Source organism: Pteropus medius, unplaced genomic scaffold (genome assembly GCF_902729225.1).
Source record: "Pteropus medius unplaced genomic scaffold, Ma_sr-lr_union100, whole genome shotgun sequence".
NCBI classification, from domain to species: Eukaryota; Metazoa; Chordata; class Mammalia; order Chiroptera; family Pteropodidae; genus Pteropus; species Pteropus medius.
In genome coordinates, this window is record NW_024350319.1 from 775,795 (window position 1) to 798,935 (window position 23,141).

Below are 23,141 nucleotides of genomic sequence, written 5' to 3' on the forward strand. Positions count from 1 at the left end.
AGATTGCTATTCTTAGTCTGTTAATCTTCTTAGGTAATGCCTAGAAGGAATGATCTGTAAACTTTTTAGAATGAGAATTTCCAAGAGAGAGTGATCACAGAAAGACCCTAGAAAGGACTAGTGGGACTTTCAAATAGAAGTCATGCTAGTTGAGAAATATGAGACTGGACATGGGATTTACACTGGCTTTGTATCTGTATTACTTCTGTATTTGTATTACTTCTGTTGTCAAACTGTGCACTGCACCACAAGCAGAAAAGGGACAGTGGTTGGACAAGAAGAGGAGATGTGGAAGAGATGAGCACATAGGAATCTTGTTTTTGAATTCTGGCTTGCTGTGTCAGGAACTAGGTAGGCATTTAGTAAATCTTTGTTAAAAAAAATGGAGATACTCTGGTATCTCAATATTCATTTTTCAGTATCTGGATTTGTTTTGGGGTTGCCTTGCCAAGTATAATCTAATGTGGTAGTAGCCTGAAGGCTCCCATTTTGTTTACAGTTACCTAGTGAAGTATGTTGAAGGCTCATACTTGTCCAGACTAGAGGAATCCCGGAGGTGGTGTGGATGGATTCCATTCTTTCTTTGCCCCCAACCTTTCCCCTATCTGTCCCCAGGGGATGTGTTTAGGCTGAGTCTTGGTTTAGTTCACCCCCTTACTTAAATCTACACTTGGCTCTTTATTTATTGTAAGTATTCATTAAATGTTTATTGAATGGGTAAATAAAAGGTACTAAATCTGTAGGAAGGCAGAAGAAAGGTTGAGAAGTATTGAAGCTGCCCAGATGGGGAATTTGTAATGAATCATCCAAGGATCAGAGCAAATAAATGACTGGTCTCTTAAACCAGAGCTCCACAAGTTTAGCTGGTTAGTGTTTAAGTTTCCTTGATTGGAAATCAATCTAGATCTGTTTCATCTCTTACTCTTCTTGATCTGACTCTCCAGAAGAGAAGTTAAATTTTATTGTAGAAAACCTTCTTCCTGGACTACCTGTCAAATCTTAGAATACTTCGTTAATAAGATGGGATGGTGTTCTATCATTTTAGAAAAATGGTATGAGAGGGGATGTGATAGTTATAATATTTATGTGGCTCTTTATCTATTTTCTTAGTGTTTCCATGTATATTTTCTCATTTTATCCTCATAATAATATTATAAACTGTGCAGATATTATTAACTCATTTTCCATATGAGAAAACTATATCGGAGATCATTAGAAGGCTTAAAGCCTCACAGAAGTGCTAAAGTGACTGAGACAGAATTTTCAATCCTCGTTTTGTGCTTTTTAAAATATTGTTTATAATAACCAGCATTATTTATTGAATACATTTTATTAATTACAGACTGTCCCTAAACCTTTTAGCCACATGGCTTATTCCCTTACATCTTTCAGTCTTGGCTCAATGTTAACTCTCAGTGAAACCTTCCTCGAACACCCATTTGTAAATTTTATTAATTGTACCCTTCATTACGTCTTACCTCCTTCTCTGCTTTTTTTTTTATCTCCTTATATTTGATCACCTAAGACTTATATATGTATCTACTTTTTTCATTGTATTTTTTTTCTAATAGAATATAAGCTCTATGAGGGCAGAAATATTTGTCTGCTTCATTTATTGACATGTCCCCAGTAACATGAAAAAGTATTTCTAAGTAGTATATGGTAGGTACTAAGTATTTGCTGCATAAATAATTTCAAAAACAACTCTACGAGATTTCCTGACAAGTAAAACTACGCACAAAGAAAGATCTCGTCAAAGTCACCCAACTAAGAGTTTAGAAAACTTGATTTTGAATTCAAGTATATTTAGATTCAATGCTCTCATATATTCTCAAAATTTTGTTTCCTAAGGTATTGAGCAGGGGATAGAGTGAGTGTTGCAATCTATTACATAACATAAGGGGCCAGGCTTTGTTCTTTTTCTCTCTATTCCCTTCAGCAATTTACCTTACTTGGCTAATACATTGGAGTTAAGTATGAAGTATGTGTGTGTTTGTCTGTGTGTGTGTTTTTAATGGCGTATCACTTTAAAAAGAAAGATTTATAAGCCATTAACACTACATCAGGATACTTTCCAACAAAAATCATGCAGGATTGACTTTGAATTTGTTTTAAAAGAAATGCAAAAATATTGTGTTTAGAGGATACTCCTTAAACTTTGGAAGGATTAAGAAAATATTAAATAAATGTTTTCATAGCAGAGAGAAAATTTTTAGTATTTGTTACCTCTTCCAAAAATAAAAATTAGGTTCCCTTATACCTCTGATGTGTGGTAGGCAGTTGATGAATTCAGCAAACATTTGTTGAGGAATTTCTATATACTTGGCATTGTAGAAAGAGAAACAATGCTTATTTCAAGGACATAGTTAAATCACAGGAGATATGTGTTCGTGTATTTGGTATATCTTGCTAATAATCTCTTACAGGTGATGCCCTGAGGGACAGAAATGCCCTCTTTGGGTGTTGATGAGAGGCAGAATAGTGGTCTAAATGGATGATGGATGATTCCATTTGGTGTGGTAGTACTTTCGGTTACGTTCAAATTATATATGTTTTTCTAAAATTTTAATAAATAGAGGATGGGTACAATAACTGATATGTACCTAGATTATATTGTATTTTGTAAAAGATGATTGACTTGACATGATAGTTCATGTTCATTCAACAAATACTGCTTCTCATGAGTTACAACATTAAATTTTTACCACAACTCTTTGTTACAGATACAATTCCTCTTCCTGTTTCAGAGATGAGGAAATTGAGACTCAAATATATTAAGTAATTTTAGAAGGCTCAGATGCCTTCGTTTAAAAAATCTTTAAATATATTTTTAATTATAGTTGACATACAATATTATATTAGTTTTAGTTGTACAACATAGTGATTCAACATTCATATATCTTATGAAGTGATCATCACAATAAGTCTAAAAATATCCATCAACTTAGTTATTACAATATTATTGACTCTATTCCCTGTACTGTATCATGACTTATTTTATGACTGGAAGTTTGTACTTCTTAATTCCCTTTCCCATTTTAGCCCATCTCCCCACCCCCTACCCTCTGGCAACCATCAGTTTGTTCTGTGTCTATGAGTTTCTTTCTGTTGTTTTGTTTGTTTTTGTTTTTTAGATTCCACATGTAAGTGAAATCATATGGTATTTGTCTTTCTCTGACTTATTTCACTTAATAATACTGTCTAGGTCCATCCATGTTATCATGAATGGCAAGATTTCATTCTTTTTTATGGTTGAATAATATTCCATTTTATGTTTATATCTCACATCTTCTTTATCCATTCATCTATTAATGAACACTTAGGTTGCTTCCATACCTTAGCTATTGTAAACTATGCTGCAGTGAACATAGGGATGCATATATCTTTTCAAATTATCGTTTGGATTTTTTAGAAATAAATACCCAGAAATAGAATTGCTGGATCATATGGCACTTCTATTTTTAATTTTTTGAAGAATTTCCATACTGCTTTCAATAGTGGCTGCACTAGCTTACAATTCCACCAAGAGAGTATAAGGGTTCCCTTTTCACATGGTCACCAAAACTTGTTATTTGTTGTCTTTTTGGTAATAACAGGTGTGAGGTGATATATCATTGTGGTTTTGATTAGCATTTCCTTGATGACTAATGATGTTAAGGACCTTTTCATGTGTCTGTTGACTATCTGTGTGTCTTTGGAGAAATATCTATTCAAATCCTCTGCCCATTTTTTAATTGGATTGTTTGAGGGTTTTTTGAGTTGTATGAGCTGAGCTCTTTATATATTTTGGATATTAACCCCTTATCAGATATATCATTTGCAATATCTTCTTCCATTCAGTAGGTTGCCTTTTACTCTTGTTGATGGTTTCCATCACTGTGAAAAAGCTTTATATTTATGTGGTCTCATTTATTTTTGTTTTTGTCGCCTTTGCCCAGGGAGACATTTCCAAAAAATATTGCTAAGACCAAGTCAGAGAGTTTACTGCTTATGTTTTCTTCTAGGAATTTTATGGTTTTACATCTTACATGTAAGTCTTTAATCCATTCCCAAAGTCATTCTTGAATTAGGTGATAGGACCAGGATTTTAATCAATATGGTCTAACTCTAAAACCCATGTTCTTAACCACTGTGCTACGTTACTTTCTTACTTTTACTTTCCACTGCCAATTTTTCTATATGTTTTCAAGTTTTTAAATGAAGGTGGTTTATTTTCTCCTGAGAGTATTACACATCAACCAAAGTAATATAAATAATATGTCTAAACATTGTTAAGTACTATGATGAAAACTTAGCTTCTAAATGAAGAGAAGATGGAATTTAAATGCTCAGTTGACATGGGTAAAACAATGCTGGGGGGACTGCCTTTTGTACTGTTAGAGACAAGCCTTTAAGCTCTAGTAAATTTTTATACTAGTTTCAGGTGTACAGCACAGTGCCTAATGAGGAAAGGCATTCTAATATTAATAGATTATCCTGTAGGATTATAAACAAGATAATAAAAATTAATAAAGTCCTTGATTTATTTAGAGAGAAGATTCTTTTGTCTTTATCACAATTCATCATTATTTCATTATTAACATAACCTTAAGGCCGTTGTTTGCAATTTGTGTCATTGTGGCATTTCTATGGGGCTATTGATTTTTTTGTTGTGTTTTGTTTCTCATAAATGAACATCTCCTAAATAAGAACTTTTAGCTAATGGAGCGAGTGAGAAATTGCAACTGCTGGGTTAGCATGTAGAATTAAACTATAACATAGTAAGCTTAAGCTTCCTTTCTGTCACACAGGAGTAGAACGTGATAACTCTTTGGCATTCTTAATGTAGAACTGTGGTTGGTAAAGCTTTTGCTGAAGAATGTAACAAACCCTTGGCTCCCTCTCAGAACTCTCAGGTTCTCTTCCAGTGTGAGGCTTTGACAATAATTAGCATAGAGAACTGCTCAGCCACTTTCTTGGGGGAAAAGCAAGATGGACCAGAAGAGAGAAAGCAAGCTGACAGCTACCTATCTCACTATTTAATAAATAGCAATTTGGAATTTGAAGTATTTAACTATCTTGTTTATATGCATATCAACGCTTCACGAATTTGTGTGTCATCCTTGTGCAGAGACCATGCTGATCTTCTTTGTATCGTTCCAATTTTAGTATATGTGCTACCAAAGCCAGCACCTTGTTTATATTTTCAAGGAAAAGCATATGCAGCGTATGTTCTGCACGCTTGTATGTAGTAGTTGGAAGTTAAAGTATGTGTATGTGCATGCATGAAAGCTTTAATTCTTGCACTAAATATAGACCAGCTGACTTCAGGGGTATGTATTGTACACTATTAGCCAACGTATGTGCCTGCTGTTTAGATAAGCTGAGATAACTTTGCTTACATACATACACACCCCTCCTGTATACTCACACGTTTTATATAATGTACTCCCTTTGAACAAAAAAATATAGTATATGTGTATTGTTTTCATATGTAAATTGTATTCTACATACATAGTTATAGTATTTATAACACTGTTCATTTTTACATTTGTATATGTACACCTATATCAGTGATAGAAAATGGAAATCTATGTCTCCCATCACAGCTATACACTAATACTTTTAGGCTTGGAAATTCCAGTTATAAGTTCTTTGTGGTGTTGTTTTGTCAAAAACCCGGAATAATCCATTTCTTAGTTCCCTAAGTCTCACACTTTGTGTTCCCACTGTTTGTAAGTGAACAAATGAGGGTGCTGGTACTGTTTTTCCATCAGCAAAGCCAGGGGAGAAGTGGGTGTTGCAGGCAGGCACAGCTGGAAAGACAAGGCAGCAGCCAGCAGAGGGGCGGGTATGGCCTTTGGGGCAGGGCAGGAAAAGACATGTAAGCTCCTACCATGATGTGCATCGCTCCCTGCTCCAGCTGGAACTTAAGCTTTTCACATAACTCTGCAATCCATATGTGTGCAAATGCCTTCTTTCAGTGAAGCAGACCCTTGAAAAGTGTGGGCCTGAGCTTTTTACTCTAACACTCAAAGCTTCATTTAACTAGAAGGGAATAGATTGAACCGTCATTCCAAAAGCCAGGAAGACTTCATCATGAGAAATGAATATTCCACTTAAAATGGAAACAAGCTTATTTTACACACATTTCCAATATCTCAAGGTTGGACAGTATTCAGAAATGCTGATGAAAAGGTAGCAGCCAAGATTTCCCCACATCCCTGCACCCCCACCCCCAACTCCATCCTCCACCCAAAACTGCTGCTCCTACTAGAAAAATAAAATAACTTCAAATCATCTGCGCTGGCAGAATGCATAAACAGAAACTCAACTCAGACTGTATTTTAAAATCTGGTGAGAAACTTAAGAGCAGGGACCAACTCATCCCTAATATATGCCTTGGTGGAATAGGAAATACTCGTGAAAATGATGTGAAGAAAGTAATTGCTGCTAATATCAAGAACTCCTGAATTGGCAAAATGCTTTGAAAATCTGGACCCATGAAATAACACATGGTATGATAAAATTGGAAGCTTACCAAGAATTACAATTTATTTTAATATTAGACTCTGGGCAGGTGGGGATCACGTTGAAATAGCTGTTCATGGGCATTCACACTGGTTGTTGCTTACGCAGTCTTTAGTCCTTTCACATGCTGTGAAATACATGCTGGTTCTTCTGCGAAGTCATCAAGAATTGTCCCTGTCACATCCCCTGACACCTTTGTCAGGCACCACCCTCTAGGGAAAGATATTAGCAGTGAATTCTACAGAAACAGCCAAAGGAGGGCAGCCATGCCCTGGTTCTTCTATTTGCAATCCTCCCTGTCATCAGATAGGGGATAAGAAGACCTTGCTAAATCCAACTGTGAGTTAGAGGATGATATCAGATGCAGCTTGGCAAGGGAACACACAGAATAGTTCAGAAGAGGATATAATAAAATTGTTGTGGTTGAGGCAAATATCCTCATTCCTCTGGTTTGGAACCCACATGGGAATCATTACTTTTTGTTGTTGTTTCTAACAAGTCTTAATAGCAGCGTATTTCCTGCTTGTATCGAACATTTGCACCTCATCTAATTGATCTGTGTGAGTGTTGTTGTTTTTTCTAATTCTTAAAAAACCCAAAAACCTCTTACCTTGTATTAGTACTTAGAGCTTATATGTCTGCATTATAAAGGCCCCTGGATCTCAGGCGCTGCTTTGCCTACTACTCAAGAATCTTGAAACTAAAACCAAGAAGTGCCTTTTCTACCTACTGAGATGAGCGCATTGTTTGAAGACAGGGCAAGGAATGACATGCTCCTACTTCCTACAGTTGTCATGCCATATTCCAGACTCAGATGATTATGGATATTCGGGGCCAGTTTTTAACAGCCGAGGATATCAAGTGTTTATAAAATGCTTTCCCTCATACTATTATTTTCCCTTAGTTTTAAAGGGTATCTATGTTATGAAAACTTGTTACTCCAAATATGGACTACACTGTGCATTGGGCTTTGTCTTGAGCTGACTTAACTTTTTGCAGTGCAGAACTAGGATTGACACACTTACTATTATTGAGCTCTGCTGCCATTGGAAGGACTGTGCATCAGTGGCACAGTACGTATTATCTTCCGTTGGAACGCTAAGTCAGGTTAACATATTAAGAAAGGAGAAATGGAAACATCTAGTTTTTTCTTTTTCTTTTTTCTTTTTTTTTCATTGTATCTCAAGATTGTTTCCCCAGGAATTGGTTTTAATAAGTTCTTGTCCAGGTTGAGGATAAGGAAGTGGTTAGTGGCAGCAGAATTTTGTTTCCATACCAAGTGTCATCTTTCCACTTCATTGCTGAGCTAATTGATACTTGCTGGCAAGTATTTGATCGATACGCTGTCAGAAGGCCTGCAAAGAACCCTAAAACGGTCTAGTCAGTTGGCCTCTAACTGGAGCCTTCACCAGGTTTCGTCCTTCATTTATACAGAAAACATTTCCCGAGTCCCTGCAGGGTGCCAGGCTCTGGCCCAGGCTGCAAGCTTGGTTCCAGATGAGGTATTATTTGCTTTGGGTGTGGGGAAAATAGTCTTAGCTAGAGTGAAATTGCATGTTCCCAGAGCTCTCCCACTGATCTTGTTCCTCTAGTAGCCCCCGGTACTTGGAATGCTTCTAAGTTACACTTGGTATTTATAGATTGTATACAGATACTTGTACTCTAAGAGCTTTACATGATAAGAGTAAAGGGATTAGGTTTCCTTTTCCACAGTTGTGTCCTTCATAGGCCACCAGAGGATTCCTAAGTTCATGAACCCAGAGTATTTTTCCCCCTTTCTTCCTTGATTAATATCTTATACAGATGTACCTTGAAAGTTGTGAATTAAATGTTAGATTATTCTGTATGCTGTGGCTCCTGCTCCTCCCCTGCTCCCAATTCTCTCAAACTCTTGATCCTTTGTAAGGTTAAGAGGTTGGACTTTTTCTTTGTGAGCAACAGGCCATAAACTTTAAGGCCTGAGCACTTGCTTATTTTGGTTTAAAGGAACCTCAACTCAGGGGTTCCCATTACAGAGTGAAGTGAGAAGTGGGTTGAATCCTGCCCTTCCCTTTGTTTCTTGTTATGATCTGGTTGTTAAGGTTAGAGTGGGGTGAAAAACAGGGCAAGAGCCCAATGAGCCCTTGAGTTGATAACCTTGGCTTTCAAGAGGCTTGGGTGTGTGTTTCCATGACTCTCCTGGAATACCTAATATAAACTACTGCCCAAACCAAACCCCATTATAACCTTTAAAGCAAACCTTGCTTGTTGCTTAAAGAGAGAAGCTGCCTGCCCTCTCAGCCATTTCCCTGGGCTCAGCCTCCCCAGGTTCTCTGGCATGTCAGCACTTGCCTTTTGTTTTTTCCATTGCACTCCTCCCCAACTCAGCCACAGGGGCCTCACCTCTCACAGGATTGGGGTATGTGACCCTGGAGCCCAGACAGCCTTACACATAAATCTTCCTGGTCCACCTGCAGTTCATCTGTCAGCAGCTTCCCCGCTTCTCCGCTGGATGTGCTATTCCCACACATCTGTCAGACAACCCTGAAGCCTCTGCAAAGCCATTGGAAGTTCAGACTGGCCCTGTTTTATTCTCTTGGTCTTCATCTATCTTGTCCTGTATCATTGCCTGCCATGCCCAGGCTCTCCTGTCCTGATTTCATGAAGCCAAAACTAGTAGTAGATGAATAGCCACATTATAGCTCCAGCCGATTGTTATCAGGATACCTTTTCTGAACTGGTAGGGGTTTGTTGTTTGTTTGTTTGTTTGTTTGGACAAGACTTATTCCAGAGCAGCTGAGAGTACTCTGGAGGCGGGTCAAAACAGGAAACTAGACAAGAATTTCTGATTGGCTTGAAACAGATATGAGCCATTATTTTCTTAGGTTATCTGTACTTTGCTAGAACTGGAAGGAGATTTTTTCCAATATGGCAAATAATAATGTATTGTACGAGGGCAAATGAACACAGTAATGAATACTTTCAAGTCTCTTCTAGATGCTAGGCACTACATTAAATAAAAATGCATAGTGCAGTGGTTCAAGAGCATGGATCTGATCTAATTATTTTGCTAGCTGAGTGACCTTGAGCAAGGTGGTAATCTTTCGGAACCATTTTTGAAAATAGCATATAGTGATTAGCAAGAGTTGTGAGGATTAAAAGGCATTATATAAAGTTGCACTTTCGGAGTGCCTGGAACATTAGTAAGCAGTCGATAAATACTAATTATTGTCATGTTATTGGTTTCTTGAGGAAAATAGCAGCCTTAAGTGAAGAAAGATCAATACGAAGCAGGATATGAGTGGCTCAGATGGTGAGTCTTAAGCAATTTTGGAAAACAAAGGTCTGAGAAGCTTTCAAAGAGGCAAAAGTTGGGCTGGTACTGGGAAGAACAAGTAGAACTTAAATAATTTGATCTGGGAGAGTTCACATTTTTCTGCAGTTTGGGGGAGCTTATTTATTGCAGGAAGAGAATAGAGAAGGATTAGAAGTGGCCTCTTTGTTTTCTATACTCACTCAGCATGAGTTTGGGCATACTACTGAGCCTTGATTTCATGATTATAAAAACAGGACAGGGAATACCTGCTCTGCCTACTCCCAGGGTTGGAAGGCACACACGAGGCAAGTCATGTAAAAATACTTTGAAAATGGTAAAATGCAGCACTAGTAAAGTCATTATTGGATCCTTAAGATTAGAAAGAGGATCCCAAAAGAATCACGTGCTACCTGAGACTCACTATAGGACAGACATGACAGTGTTTTGGAAGAGGCCCTGACACAGCCCTAACAAGGGTCATAGCTCAAGTGTTAACATGACCATTCTGATGCCTCTCCAATAGCCAAAAATATGTTTTTTGGGCTTTCTATCCAGAGTACCTCAGTCAGTAGTACATAAAGTCCTTCCAACAATAACACCAACCACAATAATAGTAAACAGCAATAATAACAGTAAAACACCAGCCACTACCATTTATTTGGCACTTACCATATGTTAGACACTATGCTAAATACTTTACAAACTTTATTTCTCTTAGTTCTCAAACAACATCGTGAAATGACTATTATTGCCAGTTTACAGGTAATTAAGTTGAAGCTTAGAGAAATAATTTGCCAGGTTCCCTTTAGGTAGTAAGTGACAGAGCTGGATTTAACTCAAATTTATTTGACTCCAAAGTTTCGGCCCCCTTATGCCGTTTTGCTGTTACTATAAGAAAAAAGCGGCGCTCCCCCGCCTGCCCGACCTTTTGCCAAGTTTCCTATAGCACGATTAAGCATGAGGACAAGTTAAATGAATAAAATGGTTAATGTTCAAGTAGTCCCTCTCCTTTTTACTTATAGCTCTATTCTTGGAAAATTTAGAGCCAGCCCCACGTTATTGTCCCTATCACCACCACATGCACTTTCTAGTCTAGACACTAGGGTGTAACAATAAGAAATGCCTGTATTATCCTATGCTTTATTTATTCATTGTTTCATTTGACCATCACAATAAGCCCTTGAAAAGGGATGTTATTCCTATTTTACTCATGAGGAAACTTAGGCTCAGGAAAGTGAAGGACCTTGCCCAAATTCCCAGCTAATAATTGGGAGAACTGTTTGAAATATTACCATTATTAACTAATAAAAACAATAGCAAGAGTAGAGCCTTTCTCACCTCCCATATATAGTGTGCAACATGAAACAATGAGAATGTTTTCTGCTTGAACTTTGGAATGCAACGATGTGGTATTCAGAGATGTTAAATATTTATGCTTGCACACATTTAAAATTATTTCTATGTAACATACATTTAAATAATCAAATCTTGAAACTTGCTAGAAAGCAAAAGGTTTATTCCTTAGCAGTAAGGCTGGAATCGAAGGACAAGGGATCAGCTATTAAATTCTTATCACGGCACAAAGGTTTTTGAATGTCAAATGTTAAATTCTACATTCAGTAGGAATTTTGCTATGAATCTTGGGTCCCCTAGGGTACCTTTCCTGTCTGTTCCTGTCAGCTTTATTGTTTTATATTTTAAATAAAGCTTTCCCTAACATTCAAAACTCCTTCCGGCCCTTCCTTTTAGGAAGGAGACATAAAATGTGTACTATGCCTTTGTATTTTTGTTTTCTTTTACCTTTTTCTAACAGTTCGCCCACCCCACCCCCAATCATCAGAAGTATAAAGCTAAGGTAAAAAGAGCTTTAAAGGAAAGGGGGGCTTTGGGGAAGTATGCAAATGACAGAATTGTCTATGGGAAAATTAAGGGAAGCGAAATTCAGCAAGAAAAGAAATTCATTGATGTTGTGATGAAACGTTGTCACTGGAGATGATGACAAATTAGAATCCGTTCCCATGGGGACCGGCACACTACCTACTGATCATTTGACCCATGGCTGGATGTTGGCTAGCCGAAGAATTGACCCAAAAGATGAGAAGATGGTTTTAGTCCCGTTGTCTCATCAGCATTCAGGAACCCCTTAGGGGATGAAGGGGAGAGGATAAAGCAGGATAAAAGATGAAAGCTGAGCTGTGGAAAGAAAAATGTTTTTAATTACACTGAGGAGGATTGTGAGTCCACCTGTAGCTTTTTGTTGAGAACGTCCTTTGTTTTCTCCTGTCTGCAGGGATCATTGCAGGATACAGACCCAGAATCTGTCTGGCCTTTTAGAAGGGTCCGTGCTGGTAGCTGGTCCCCTTCAGTTTAACGGATACATTCAGGATTTAATCTCTCTGCGGGCTATCTTTAATAGATTCTGTTATGCTTGCCGAGCAACCTGGATTTGGTTGACAAGCTAAAAGAGATTGCTTTTAGAGAGAAAAAAAAAATACCCCGCAGTGGAGCGTGAGTTGAAGTTTCCCGAGTGAGTTGCTATCACATGCCTTGTCTGAAGGGCACCGGGAGGTCATCTCAGGCAGTGGGGTCAAGGGCGGCCAGAGCGGCCCCTGGGAGTCAGGAGACCCTTAAGCTCCACATGCCTCAGTTTCTTCACTTGTAGAATGGGAATTGCAGTTTAACCTTAACCCTCCAATGGCAGATAAATTCAGGTGAAAATCCAGAGGAAAATTAAATTTTGAAATTCACTTCCTGAAGAAAGAAAGGCACAGTATATCCACTCTGTTCTCTTTCCAGGTTATGAACAAATGAACAAACACCAAGGAGTAATTAGTACAATTTAAGTTAATTTGATGCACCTTTTATCACAGTGGTCAGGTAGTAATAATAAGTAATAAGTAGGCATTGTTTTTGGAGAATACGTTATTTTACATTTTACTCTGTCCCTTTTTTGTACTAGTGGTAGAATTCAGCAGTTTTAAATTTCCTCAACATCTTGATTTTCATTGGAATTATGAAGAATTCTAAATGAAATCATTAATTTTTAAAAATCTAATTCTTATTACAAAGTAATGAGACTATGTATGGCTTATGGTGTTCTGCCAAGAATTTCACAGCATTTATTAAATGGGTTTGTAAGGGGTGGGGGGATTGTCTGTGAGTGTTACAGAGAAGCAGTGTTGCATCAAGGTTGAAATCTTAGGCTCTGAAGTTAGAGTACTAGGTTTGGATCCCAGCTCTATAACTTACTAGCTTTGTGACCTTAAGCAAGCTATTTAAGCTTCAGTATCTGCTTCTGGAAAATGGAGATGCGTACATTAAATTGATATATGTGCAGAAGATTGAGTTAGCCCTCAACCAACATTGGCAATTACTATGTTTTTGTAAATACGGCAAGATGGGGTGTCTCAGCATGAAAGCTGAAGAGTTTGACAGAGGTGTGTGAATCCATGGGGAGAGAGCTTGCGTTTGAGACCTTTTGTTAATTGTCATGGATGCTGGGCTCTGCATTCAAGGTGCTGCCTCCACTGATAAGAAAGCAAGTTAACCACCTCCCACCCCTCAACCCCATCCCCACCCCTGCACCCAAACAGAAGGCCGAAGGCACACATCCCATGGCTCTGCCACCCACTTCTGGCAGTGCCTGTCTCCCATCAGCTCGTCACCCCCCAACATGCCTCTACAGGAAACACTTAGTTCTACGTCTAGCCCAGTGGCGAGGGCTCTGTACCTTGGCCGATTATGTTAACAGAAGTTCCATTCATCAGATTCTGTGATTTGTCATATTTTTTATTTTAAGCCACCATTGCAGCTTCTTTTAAGTTTGGTTTATCTGAGGTACCATAGCCGAGCAGATATACGCAGGCTTTATAGATAAGACAATCTGAATTTGAATAAGCAAGTAGGTTCTTTTCACTTATTTTGTCACTTTAGACAACAAAATAACCTCATTGCTATATGATGACAATACTAATATTTGTATAGGGTCCTTATGTCTAGTATATTGTAAGTACCACTATACAGTAGCTATTATAATTTTCTGAAGAACCCTGAAATCTCTTTGCAACAGTTTGTAATCCACATTCTCTAATCTTGATAATTCTGATGATTTAGATGCAGTGCGTGGATCTAAGCAGCTTTATTTAGCTTTGCTTCACTGTATTTATCTTATAATGGATTCCATCCTATCTTGGGTATGCCAGTTACTTGTTGCTGCATAACAAAGCACCCCAAATTTAGTGAGATAAACAACTCTATGTCTATGGAGTTTATGGGTGAGGAATTTGGCCAGGCATGGCGAGGATGGCTTATCTCTGCTCCATGATATCTGGGGCTTCATCAGGGAAGACTGAGGGTAGGAATGATCTGGAGCCTTCTTAACTCATACCTGGAGCCTGGGCTGATTGACTTGAAGGCTTGCTTAACTGGAGCTGCCAATTAAGCTCTTAACTGTGGTTTCTGTGCGTCTTGGACCTCTTTACAACATGGTAGCTGAGAGCATTCCAAGAGACAGGTGGAAGCTACAGGGCCCTTTATGACCTAGCCTTAGAAGTTACATAACATTGCTTTCACGAACTTTGCTGGTAGAAACAATCATAAGCCCACCCAGATTCAAGCAGTGGGGGTAGAAGAAACATAAGACCCACATCTCAATGGGGAAGAATGTTAAAGAATGGCAGCAAATTTTTATAAAATTACTGGTATTATGGCTCCTATCTAGGGGCATGTTAGGACTTCTGATTTCTACCTGTAGCAAAGCAGCCATACATACAGTCTCTACTGCAACTACTTACCTCTGCTGTTGTATAATGAAAGTAGCCATAAACGATATGTAAACAAATGACTGTATCAATAAAACTTTATTTATGAACACTACAATTTTAATTTCATACACTGATGTATCACAAAATACCTTAAGAAAAGACATTTAACGTGAGTCATTTGTATCTTCTACAAAAACAGTGAGCTCGATTAGAATATCATTAGCTAGATCTGACTTTTTTTAAGTTAGAATTCTCCAAATGCATAGAAGAAACACCTGGGTTTCTCTCGAGTTGTTTGTGTGTATATATTTCTATGTATGTGAGATAAGGAAATGATTGCAAATTCCTTGTTCACTTTAGAAATGAATTTGTGAGAATATTATTTGCAACTTCAGTCCTTTCAAGTATGTCTTTATCCTGTGATAGAACACTTGTTCCCAAGGGCAATGAAAGACTACACTCTTGATACTTGTAGGTGAAAAATCAATGATATTTATTTTACTTCAAAACCTAGAACTTGGTCTTGATGGAGTTTCCAGAAATACATATTGTTATATATTTGTAAAATAAGCATTCCATGTTTTAAAGAGGTTGTTGATCCTTAAACCAAAAGGTTAAAGATGCTCAGCGTTCAAATTTTTTGTCCTTTATTCATTAAACATTTTTTTGTCTGCCTGCAATACCAAGCAATGTGCTACGTGCTAAAAATAAAGAGATGAACAAAAACTTACATATAGTACCTGCCCTTACAGAACATACAGTCAAGGGGAGTGGTAACTAGATGTTAAATAGATAATAGCATTAGAGTATAATACGTGTTATGAGAGGGGAATGCAGAGCACTGAGAATATACATTAGGTTTTCATCTGGAACCTATTACTCTCTCATCCTCAACTGCCCACTGAATGTGAGAGTCTAGGGAAAAAGGATTGTTGCATTAGTGCAAACTGACGTTTAAAAAACATGTCAGTACATCTACTGATAATAACTGAATAGTCCTATCTCTGTATTTGGGCTACATCTTAAAGAACTATAGGTGTATATGATGCCTCTTTCACATAACTTTAGGAAAGGAAAACCAAAGAACAAAGTAGAAATTTATAAATATTGAAATTTAGATTTTTTTTTTTTCCTTCTTAAGGTACCATTTTGGATGGATGGAAAACTAACCTAGAAGAACAGTTTGAGACTAATTGGCTGAATTATGAATTGAGATAATTATCTTTGATTTTTCACTACAGTAGGTTTTCTCAAATGTGGTACTATTGACGTTTTGGGTTGTATAATTCGTGGTTATGGAGCTGTCCTGTGGATTGTAGGGTGTTGGGAGCATTTTGGCTTCCACCTACTAGATGCCAATAGCACTCTCCACCAAATCGTAACAACCAAAATTACCTCCAGATTTTGCCAAGCATCTCCTGGGCGGGGAGGGCAAAATCACCAGTGATCTAAATTAAGATGGGAAATTCAACATGTCTATACATTTTATTGCAAAGAGCGTAACAAGAGAAACATACTTTTCTAATAAGAACTCAGGGAGTAGAATTACAGGTGGACTTAATTTTTGACACACACATTCCTCCTTTGAAAATGCTGACATGAATTTAGACAACCCATTTTCAAATTAAACATTACACTAGTATTCTGTTATGTCCAGAAATTCTTCTAAACTTTATAGTTTGTACAATATTTAACAAGATCGAGAGCCTCAGACATTTAATTGAAACTCTGAAAGTTCCCGAATATCACTGAAACAGAATCAGATTTTAAAATTGGCTTGAAAATAACAAATGAAGACATTTTGATTTGGCTCTGTGTTCTTAGCCTGTAAGCTATGAGATTGTGCGAGCTGCATGACCCAAAGGATATGATTAGTTCTCCTCTAGTGTGCTGATAATGAATAGCTCTACAAAACCAATTAGCTATAATTCTATCAGTCATTTCATTTGGGTAACATTCTGTTTAAGAGAAAGAAAAACAACACTGTTTTCCTCGGAGATCTATCTGTAATTAAGCTGTGATATTTGATGGGAACAATGGAGGAAAAGCGGTATGCTTATCAATTTACATTTGTTATTCCCATATGAAAGTAAATTATGATGAAGTGTTCCGTTCACAACAGTTAATAAAGACATTTGTCCATCTTAAAGGTGTAACAGACCAAACACGTATATCTCTAATTACATACCTTGTTTTATGTGGATGTCTACATTGTGCAACTCTAGGGATTTGCCCTTCGCATGGAAGGCTGTGAATGGTGTTCCCTGAAGTTGTGTAGCTGGAGACACTCAATGTCATTTCCCTTCCTTCATGTGTTTTACCCATGCAAATCTATGTGAATCCGTAACTATGAGTAGTGAGATTTTATTCTTCCAGTCATTATTGTTTCTCTGTAACATAGTAATTGCCACTGTCATACTGACAATCTTATCAGTAGACTTTGTTTTTCTGTATCTAGCAAGGCATTTTATGGATCAGTACTATTGTATTTGAATTTGAACACATAAGAAGTTCTTAATATATCATCATCTGTATAAGACAGAAGATGTTATCTGTGACTTCTGGGCATTTTACGATTTTTTAAATCTCCATTTGCACAGGAGAATAAGACTTGGATGTGTGTTGTTTGTATTACTTGAAGTTTAATATATGCAGTATGTGACACAAATTAATTAGCTTATCAGAAGTGCAGTTATTGTTTTGGGCTTTCAACTTATTTTACTCACTGTCGTCCCACAGCTAGCCAAAAAAATCCGAGAGAAGTTCAACCGTTACCTGGATGTGGTCAACCGGAACAAGCAAGTTGTAGAAGCATCCTATACGGCTCACCTGACCTCTCCCCTCACTGCAATTCAAGACTGCTGTACAATCCCACCTTCCATGATGGAGTAAGAGTTTAAAATTTCTTGTTATTGATTAAACCAGGAATTGAATAGCTTTCCATTCATATTCAAAATGCCCATTTCTGTATTGCAGAGTGTCTAGTATTCCTATTTTAAATAATCTCTTTTTCATTACATAGACAAATACTTTTTTAAAAAGCATGGCTCAATATTCTATATCCAGACAATTCCTGGACCCTCCCTGCTCACCTTTTGTCATGCTGGAATTCAAGTTCAAAAAATATCAAATATTTTTTGAGTATAGAATTGACTAAGTCTAGAAAATTTTGAACTTTTTGTCATATGTCAACTAGTAAATCCTGAATAAGATAATCTCACTGATTCTGGTAACTTGCCTAATTTAAGAAAGCGCTTTTTGTCTTTGATAAGAGCAGCAAAAATTTCCACTTCTTACTTTAGATACTGTATTTAGAACTACCAAGGGAAATGTGGCTTCAGATAATATTGAAACAAAATTAGTATCTGTGTGGTTGAGGATAGTTTTGTTTATTGGGCTAGTGATATTTATATTTAGACGAGTTAGAGGGTCATGTGATGCTAGAAATTATTTGTAGTGGAAAAAGCACCTAGAAGTACAAAGAACCTTAAGTTTGACTTGGCCTTTAATTAGCTGTGATTTAAATCAAGTTACTTAATGTGTATTTTTATGTGCAGTTTTTTTTATCAGTGGATAACAATCTTCATTATGCCAGTTGGGCTATTTAGAATGAATGAGTAAAAGGTGTTAACATACTTTAAAAATTATATGAGTGTAAAGGTTACCACAATTAGGATGTATCACTCCTCTTTTTGCTCCATAAGTACTCTTGAGGCTATGTCAGGGATGGCCACAACATAGTTCTTTAGTGATTAGATGATGCTTTGATTCCACAAGCAAGCTTTTACTTGCAGTAGTTTCTTGGTCGGCTATGTAGATAGCAGGGCATTCTTAAGATACATTATTCCTCCATCTGTATGTTGTTAATGTGATCCTTCTCTCTGGCTTAAACCTATCTGTGGCTTAAAGAAGATCATACTAGTTGTTTGCTAAACTAAATGGAATTTGTATGCAATTTGGAATGAGACTATTTGGATAATGAGTCCTACCTATAGCACGTAATACTCAGATGGGCTTGTTTAGTTGATGTCTTTGAAATACCCTGTCTTCATCTCTAGAGTAAGAGCAATAATGAATACTTCACAGGCTGTCATGAATATTCAGTGAAATCAAATGTGAAAATACCTTGTAAACTGCAATGTTCTGAACAAATATTAGCCATAATAGTTATATACTCTCATACTGGCCATAGCATAAATAATATTTCATTTTTTATTTATTAGGTTTAATCAAAGCCTAATACATAGTTGGCATCAGTAACTTAATGTTTTTAACAAACTTACCTCCTATCTAAAAATAAATTTAGGATCCAGCTGGGTTTTGAACTAAAAGACAAAATTATTTTCAGGGCAGAAAGAAAAAGATAGTATAGTAAGAGAGAAATCCTTAGAGCTAGAATTATGTTTAAAACAGTGGTTCTCAGCCAGGGGTGATTTTTTTATTTTTTTTCTGCACAAGGGACACTTGGTAATGCCTGAAAACATTTTCAGTTGCTAAAGTTGGAAGGTGGAGACAGTTACTACTGACATCTAGTGAGTAGTAGTCAAGGATGTTGCTCATACCCTATAATGCACAAGAGAGCCCCCCAAAACAAAGAATTGTCTGCCTCAAAATGTCAGTGGTGCAGAGGTTGAAAAACCTTGTTTCAGAAGGTTGGAGATTTTTATGAATTCCAAAGTTTACCTATTGCTCTAGATGAAACAAAAAGCTTAAATTGATTGGTGTTTACTAGTGAATCTACACCATCTGTCTCCTCTTTCCCATTACCTGCCTACTTGGTGAATCTCTAATAATGGTTCAAGAAGTAACTCAACGATTTGCCTCTCTCCATAGCTTCCTATTACCTCTTATTTTTTCTCTACTTATTTCCCTTTGCCCCTAGAAGAGTTTATTGCTCCCTCATCTTTGTTCCTCTAGAAAGTTTTATATACCTTTTTATAGTGTAGAACTTGTTGATAAGTCTGCCTCCCCTACTGTTCTATGCAGGGATTACACCTCATCCATTTATAACCCCAGCACCTGGCAATTGTGTTTAATTACTATTTTTTGGAATCTGAATTGATTTGAATATGAGGATGAGTGAGAGAATGTCCACTCTCGAGAAATTTAAAAATTATCGGGCGGGGGCCAATACTGAACATAATTAGTAGTTAAGGCAAAATGTGACATAGCAGAGATTCTGTGGTTCCTGAAAGCAGAGACATATACTAGGTGGATGGCATCACAAAAGACTCTGAACTTTAGAAGAATGCATCCTATTTGATCTGGTCATTTGGAGGAATATCACAAGAAAATAACCAGATAACGTTCATAAAGATAAACATGTAAAGAAAATAATTATGCCATTGAGAATAGAGAATATTGTAAAGACTCTAAATTTCTAGCAATAGGGGATTAGTTAAGGAAATTGCATCATATTATAGAAGATGATAAGGTGCAGCCATGCTGCAGAAGAATATTTGCTCATGTGTGAAAATGGCCATACATACATACATCCATACATACACACATGCACACATTAAACTGTTTTAGAGAAAAGACAGTGATTTCTATTTTTAATATGCGGCGATAAGGGCAGAGGTCTGAGATGGCCATCCAGATATTTTATTTGGCAAAACCTAATAGTCTACCTTTTGTTCAATACAGTAAAACACAACATATAATTTCTGCCCTCCCGGAATTTCTCATTTAGGTCAGTTTAACATCCAAGAGACCTTAATTGTACTAGAGGGGAAAATGCAGGTTAGTATGAGAGGCTTTTCCTCCTTCAGAGGTTAGACTTCTGCATTGAATGTTGAATGGGGACTCGGAGCTACATGCAGTCTTCTCTCCTCACTAGTTCTTGGCAAAGCTGAGAACTGCCATTTAGGATGATTCTTGTAAACCCATGGAAGTTCTGACTACAAAGTTGAGTACTCAGAAGATGTACAGATGAGCAAATGACAGATTCCCTCTGGTGCCATATTAAAGAGGTATTAAACAGATAACACCTGTTTGCAGCAGGAAGTGGCAAGTGATGACTGCCCTTCTCTTAACTGAGTCTTCTTGTCTGTGAATTGAGCTAACTTTCCAGGGACATGCGTGTAGGAATTTTTGGAGTGAACTCTGAGCTGAAGCTTTTCTCACCATTGGCTGAGCAATAACACTTTCTAAAATTACGATACTCTCTCACCTTTTTAATGAAGATTCAAAAGTGGAAAGAGTTAATATTAGGGTAAACCAGGATAAGAACACTTAGGTGCTTTCATTTCAGTTCCTTATAAAACACATTTATCTGCATTTTCTAACTGTGTGGTATTCTACTGAACATATTTTTAGTTCTCTCTTTCCTATATTCTAGTTGCTCCAAAAAATGTCTACAGTTTGAATCTTAGGGAGTTCGTGTTGGAGTTAAGTGTGAAAAGGAAGATTTCCAGTCTTGGTACATGACTAAAAATAATTTTTTTAAAACACCAGGCAGATTTGGTTTTGTATCATATCTCTTTCACTTATAAGTTGACCTCGGGAAGTCACTTGATGCTAAGCCTCAGTTTCCTTATCAGTGAGATGAGAATAATGACGGTACTTACCTGACAGTCATTGTAGAGAGATGTTTGTAGGTCATAAATTTTTTGTTTGTTAAGTATGTATTTCAGTACTATCCTCTATGTCAAGGGATACTGTTTTTTCTCTTATGGCAATAACGTAGTTTATTTTTTTAAATAAATTACCTAAATTAAAAAGCGATTTAATTTAAATGAAAATAAGTGAACGTGACCAAAATTTTGAAGATGATATATAGGGCGGTGAATGAAGTTTATGAAAATTGGACTCAAGATTGTTGCTAAAGTCCTTCTAAACTGTAAGATTTTATAGTTCTATGAAGTAAATGCTCTATCTCACCACATGCATATGTATCAATACATCCATTGGAATAAATATAAGCAATTGGACTTGAGATAAAGGATCTCCAGTCCTAGATCTGGATCATTTCAATTTTTAAATACATGGGCTCTGTAAACATTATTTAAAAGTCAGTACTAGCCCTGTGGCACTCTAGCTACTTGTCACTCTTATTTTAAGTGCCTGTGGCCTGTTGACCTTGCTTCTTTTCTTGATGTATTAAAGAAAAGTTAGTACTAGGACAATATTTTTATAAGTAATTTTAACCAATGGCTAATTTTCAGCTTTTGTTTTAGGCCTAGAATATCATTTTTACTGATTTATAGTCAAAAACTGGTTTTTATCACTAAGGCTTAATAATGCATATTTAAAAAAAAATAAATAACAAAATGCCCAGAGCTGAAGAGAGGGGGGCTTTAAAACATCCTATTATAGAACATTCTGCAGAATATACCCCCGAAGGCTATACTGTGATGACAACAGAGAGAACCTGCAAAGCAGCATAAAATCAATTTTTCAGATGATTTTGATACTTTCCTTCTCAGACCGGTCAACTCTTAAAATTCTTACTCAGGAGCCCTAGAAGTTAATTATTTTGTACGGGGCCCTGCGTAGCCATTAGGCACTCTGTCATTGTTTGTTGAAGGGGTGATCTGAAGAATTCTCTAAGATGGAAAAAAAAAAAAAAAGATAGATTAAGGCCTCGTCTAAGACACTCATTTTCAGTGGTATCACTTAAAATAACAGAATTTTGAGAATGAGTTCATTTACTCATGTAATTTAATTAACAGCTCCCTCTGTGTTGTACTGGGTCAGCCGATGAGGGTGCACGAGATCCTGGGTTCCCCCACAAGAAACGCACAGACACGCAAACACATAATTATACTCACAGATTATATCTGGCCTACAGATGTGTTTATCTTGACCCCCACAAGATGTTTTAAAGGTTTTAAAATTGGTAAGGTTTAAAATCTGTTGCCAACATTTACATTTTGGGAGATTACACATGTTAAAAATCCAAATTTCTGTCTTCTCTAAAGTCAGAAGATCTGGCAATACTGGGTCTGCATTCACACTGGGCAATAGCTTTTGTGACGAGCAGCACCCCTTAGTAGACAGGGCGTGTATTCTCTCATTCACCACAGTCCCCACTAGTCTATACTGTATTGTGCCCAACCCATTTCCCTGACTTTCATCACCTCCTTGTCCCACATTAGCATGTGAATTTGAAACTCACGACGTAAAAAGACTATATAATGTTAATAAATTTGACTTGAGAAAATGTCAATGTGCAATCTCATTCTCTCATTTAAAGAATATATGTCTTTTATGCATAAGACTAAGAACGTCTATCCCAGAAACCTGGCTTGCCACAGAGATGGGGTTCTGCTGTGTACATCTAAAGCTATTGCTTAGTCGATAGGCCCTGTTAACCCTTGGCTTTTACATAAACCAGTCAGTAATTTTCTCTTCCACACTTCTTCATTCACTTCTCTCCTCCCTTCCCCAATCCCTTCTATAGATGTTACTGCCTGGTGGTGTTCTTATTTTTTATTTTTGATGTCATTTAAGAATAAGAAAACAGTGGAGAGGAACAAAACAGAGAGGAAATACTGGAAAGATGAACTTAGATTTTTATTCTCTTTTGTGTCTCCAAGTGGGATTCAGTGCTGTTAACCTCACACAGTTAA

General features: G+C 37.1%; 1 protein-coding gene and 1 non-coding gene across 2 annotated transcripts in view; one reads left to right on the forward strand and one right to left on the reverse strand.

The window, feature by feature from the left end:
* Window positions 1-23,141, forward strand: part of CACHD1 (cache domain containing 1) — a 198,476-nt gene that overhangs the window by 86,735 nt on the left and 88,600 nt on the right. Inside the window, exon 3 of the mRNA XM_039838488.1 lies at window positions 17,308-17,456. Within this exon, the coding sequence (XP_039694422.1) occupies window positions 17,308-17,456 (149 nt within the window). The remainder of the gene's footprint in view (window positions 1-17,307; window positions 17,457-23,141) is intronic.
* On the reverse strand, window positions 5,066-5,172 carry LOC120583563 (U6 spliceosomal RNA). Its single transcript, XR_005647804.1, has one exon. It is a non-coding gene; the product is annotated as a U6 spliceosomal RNA (small nuclear RNA).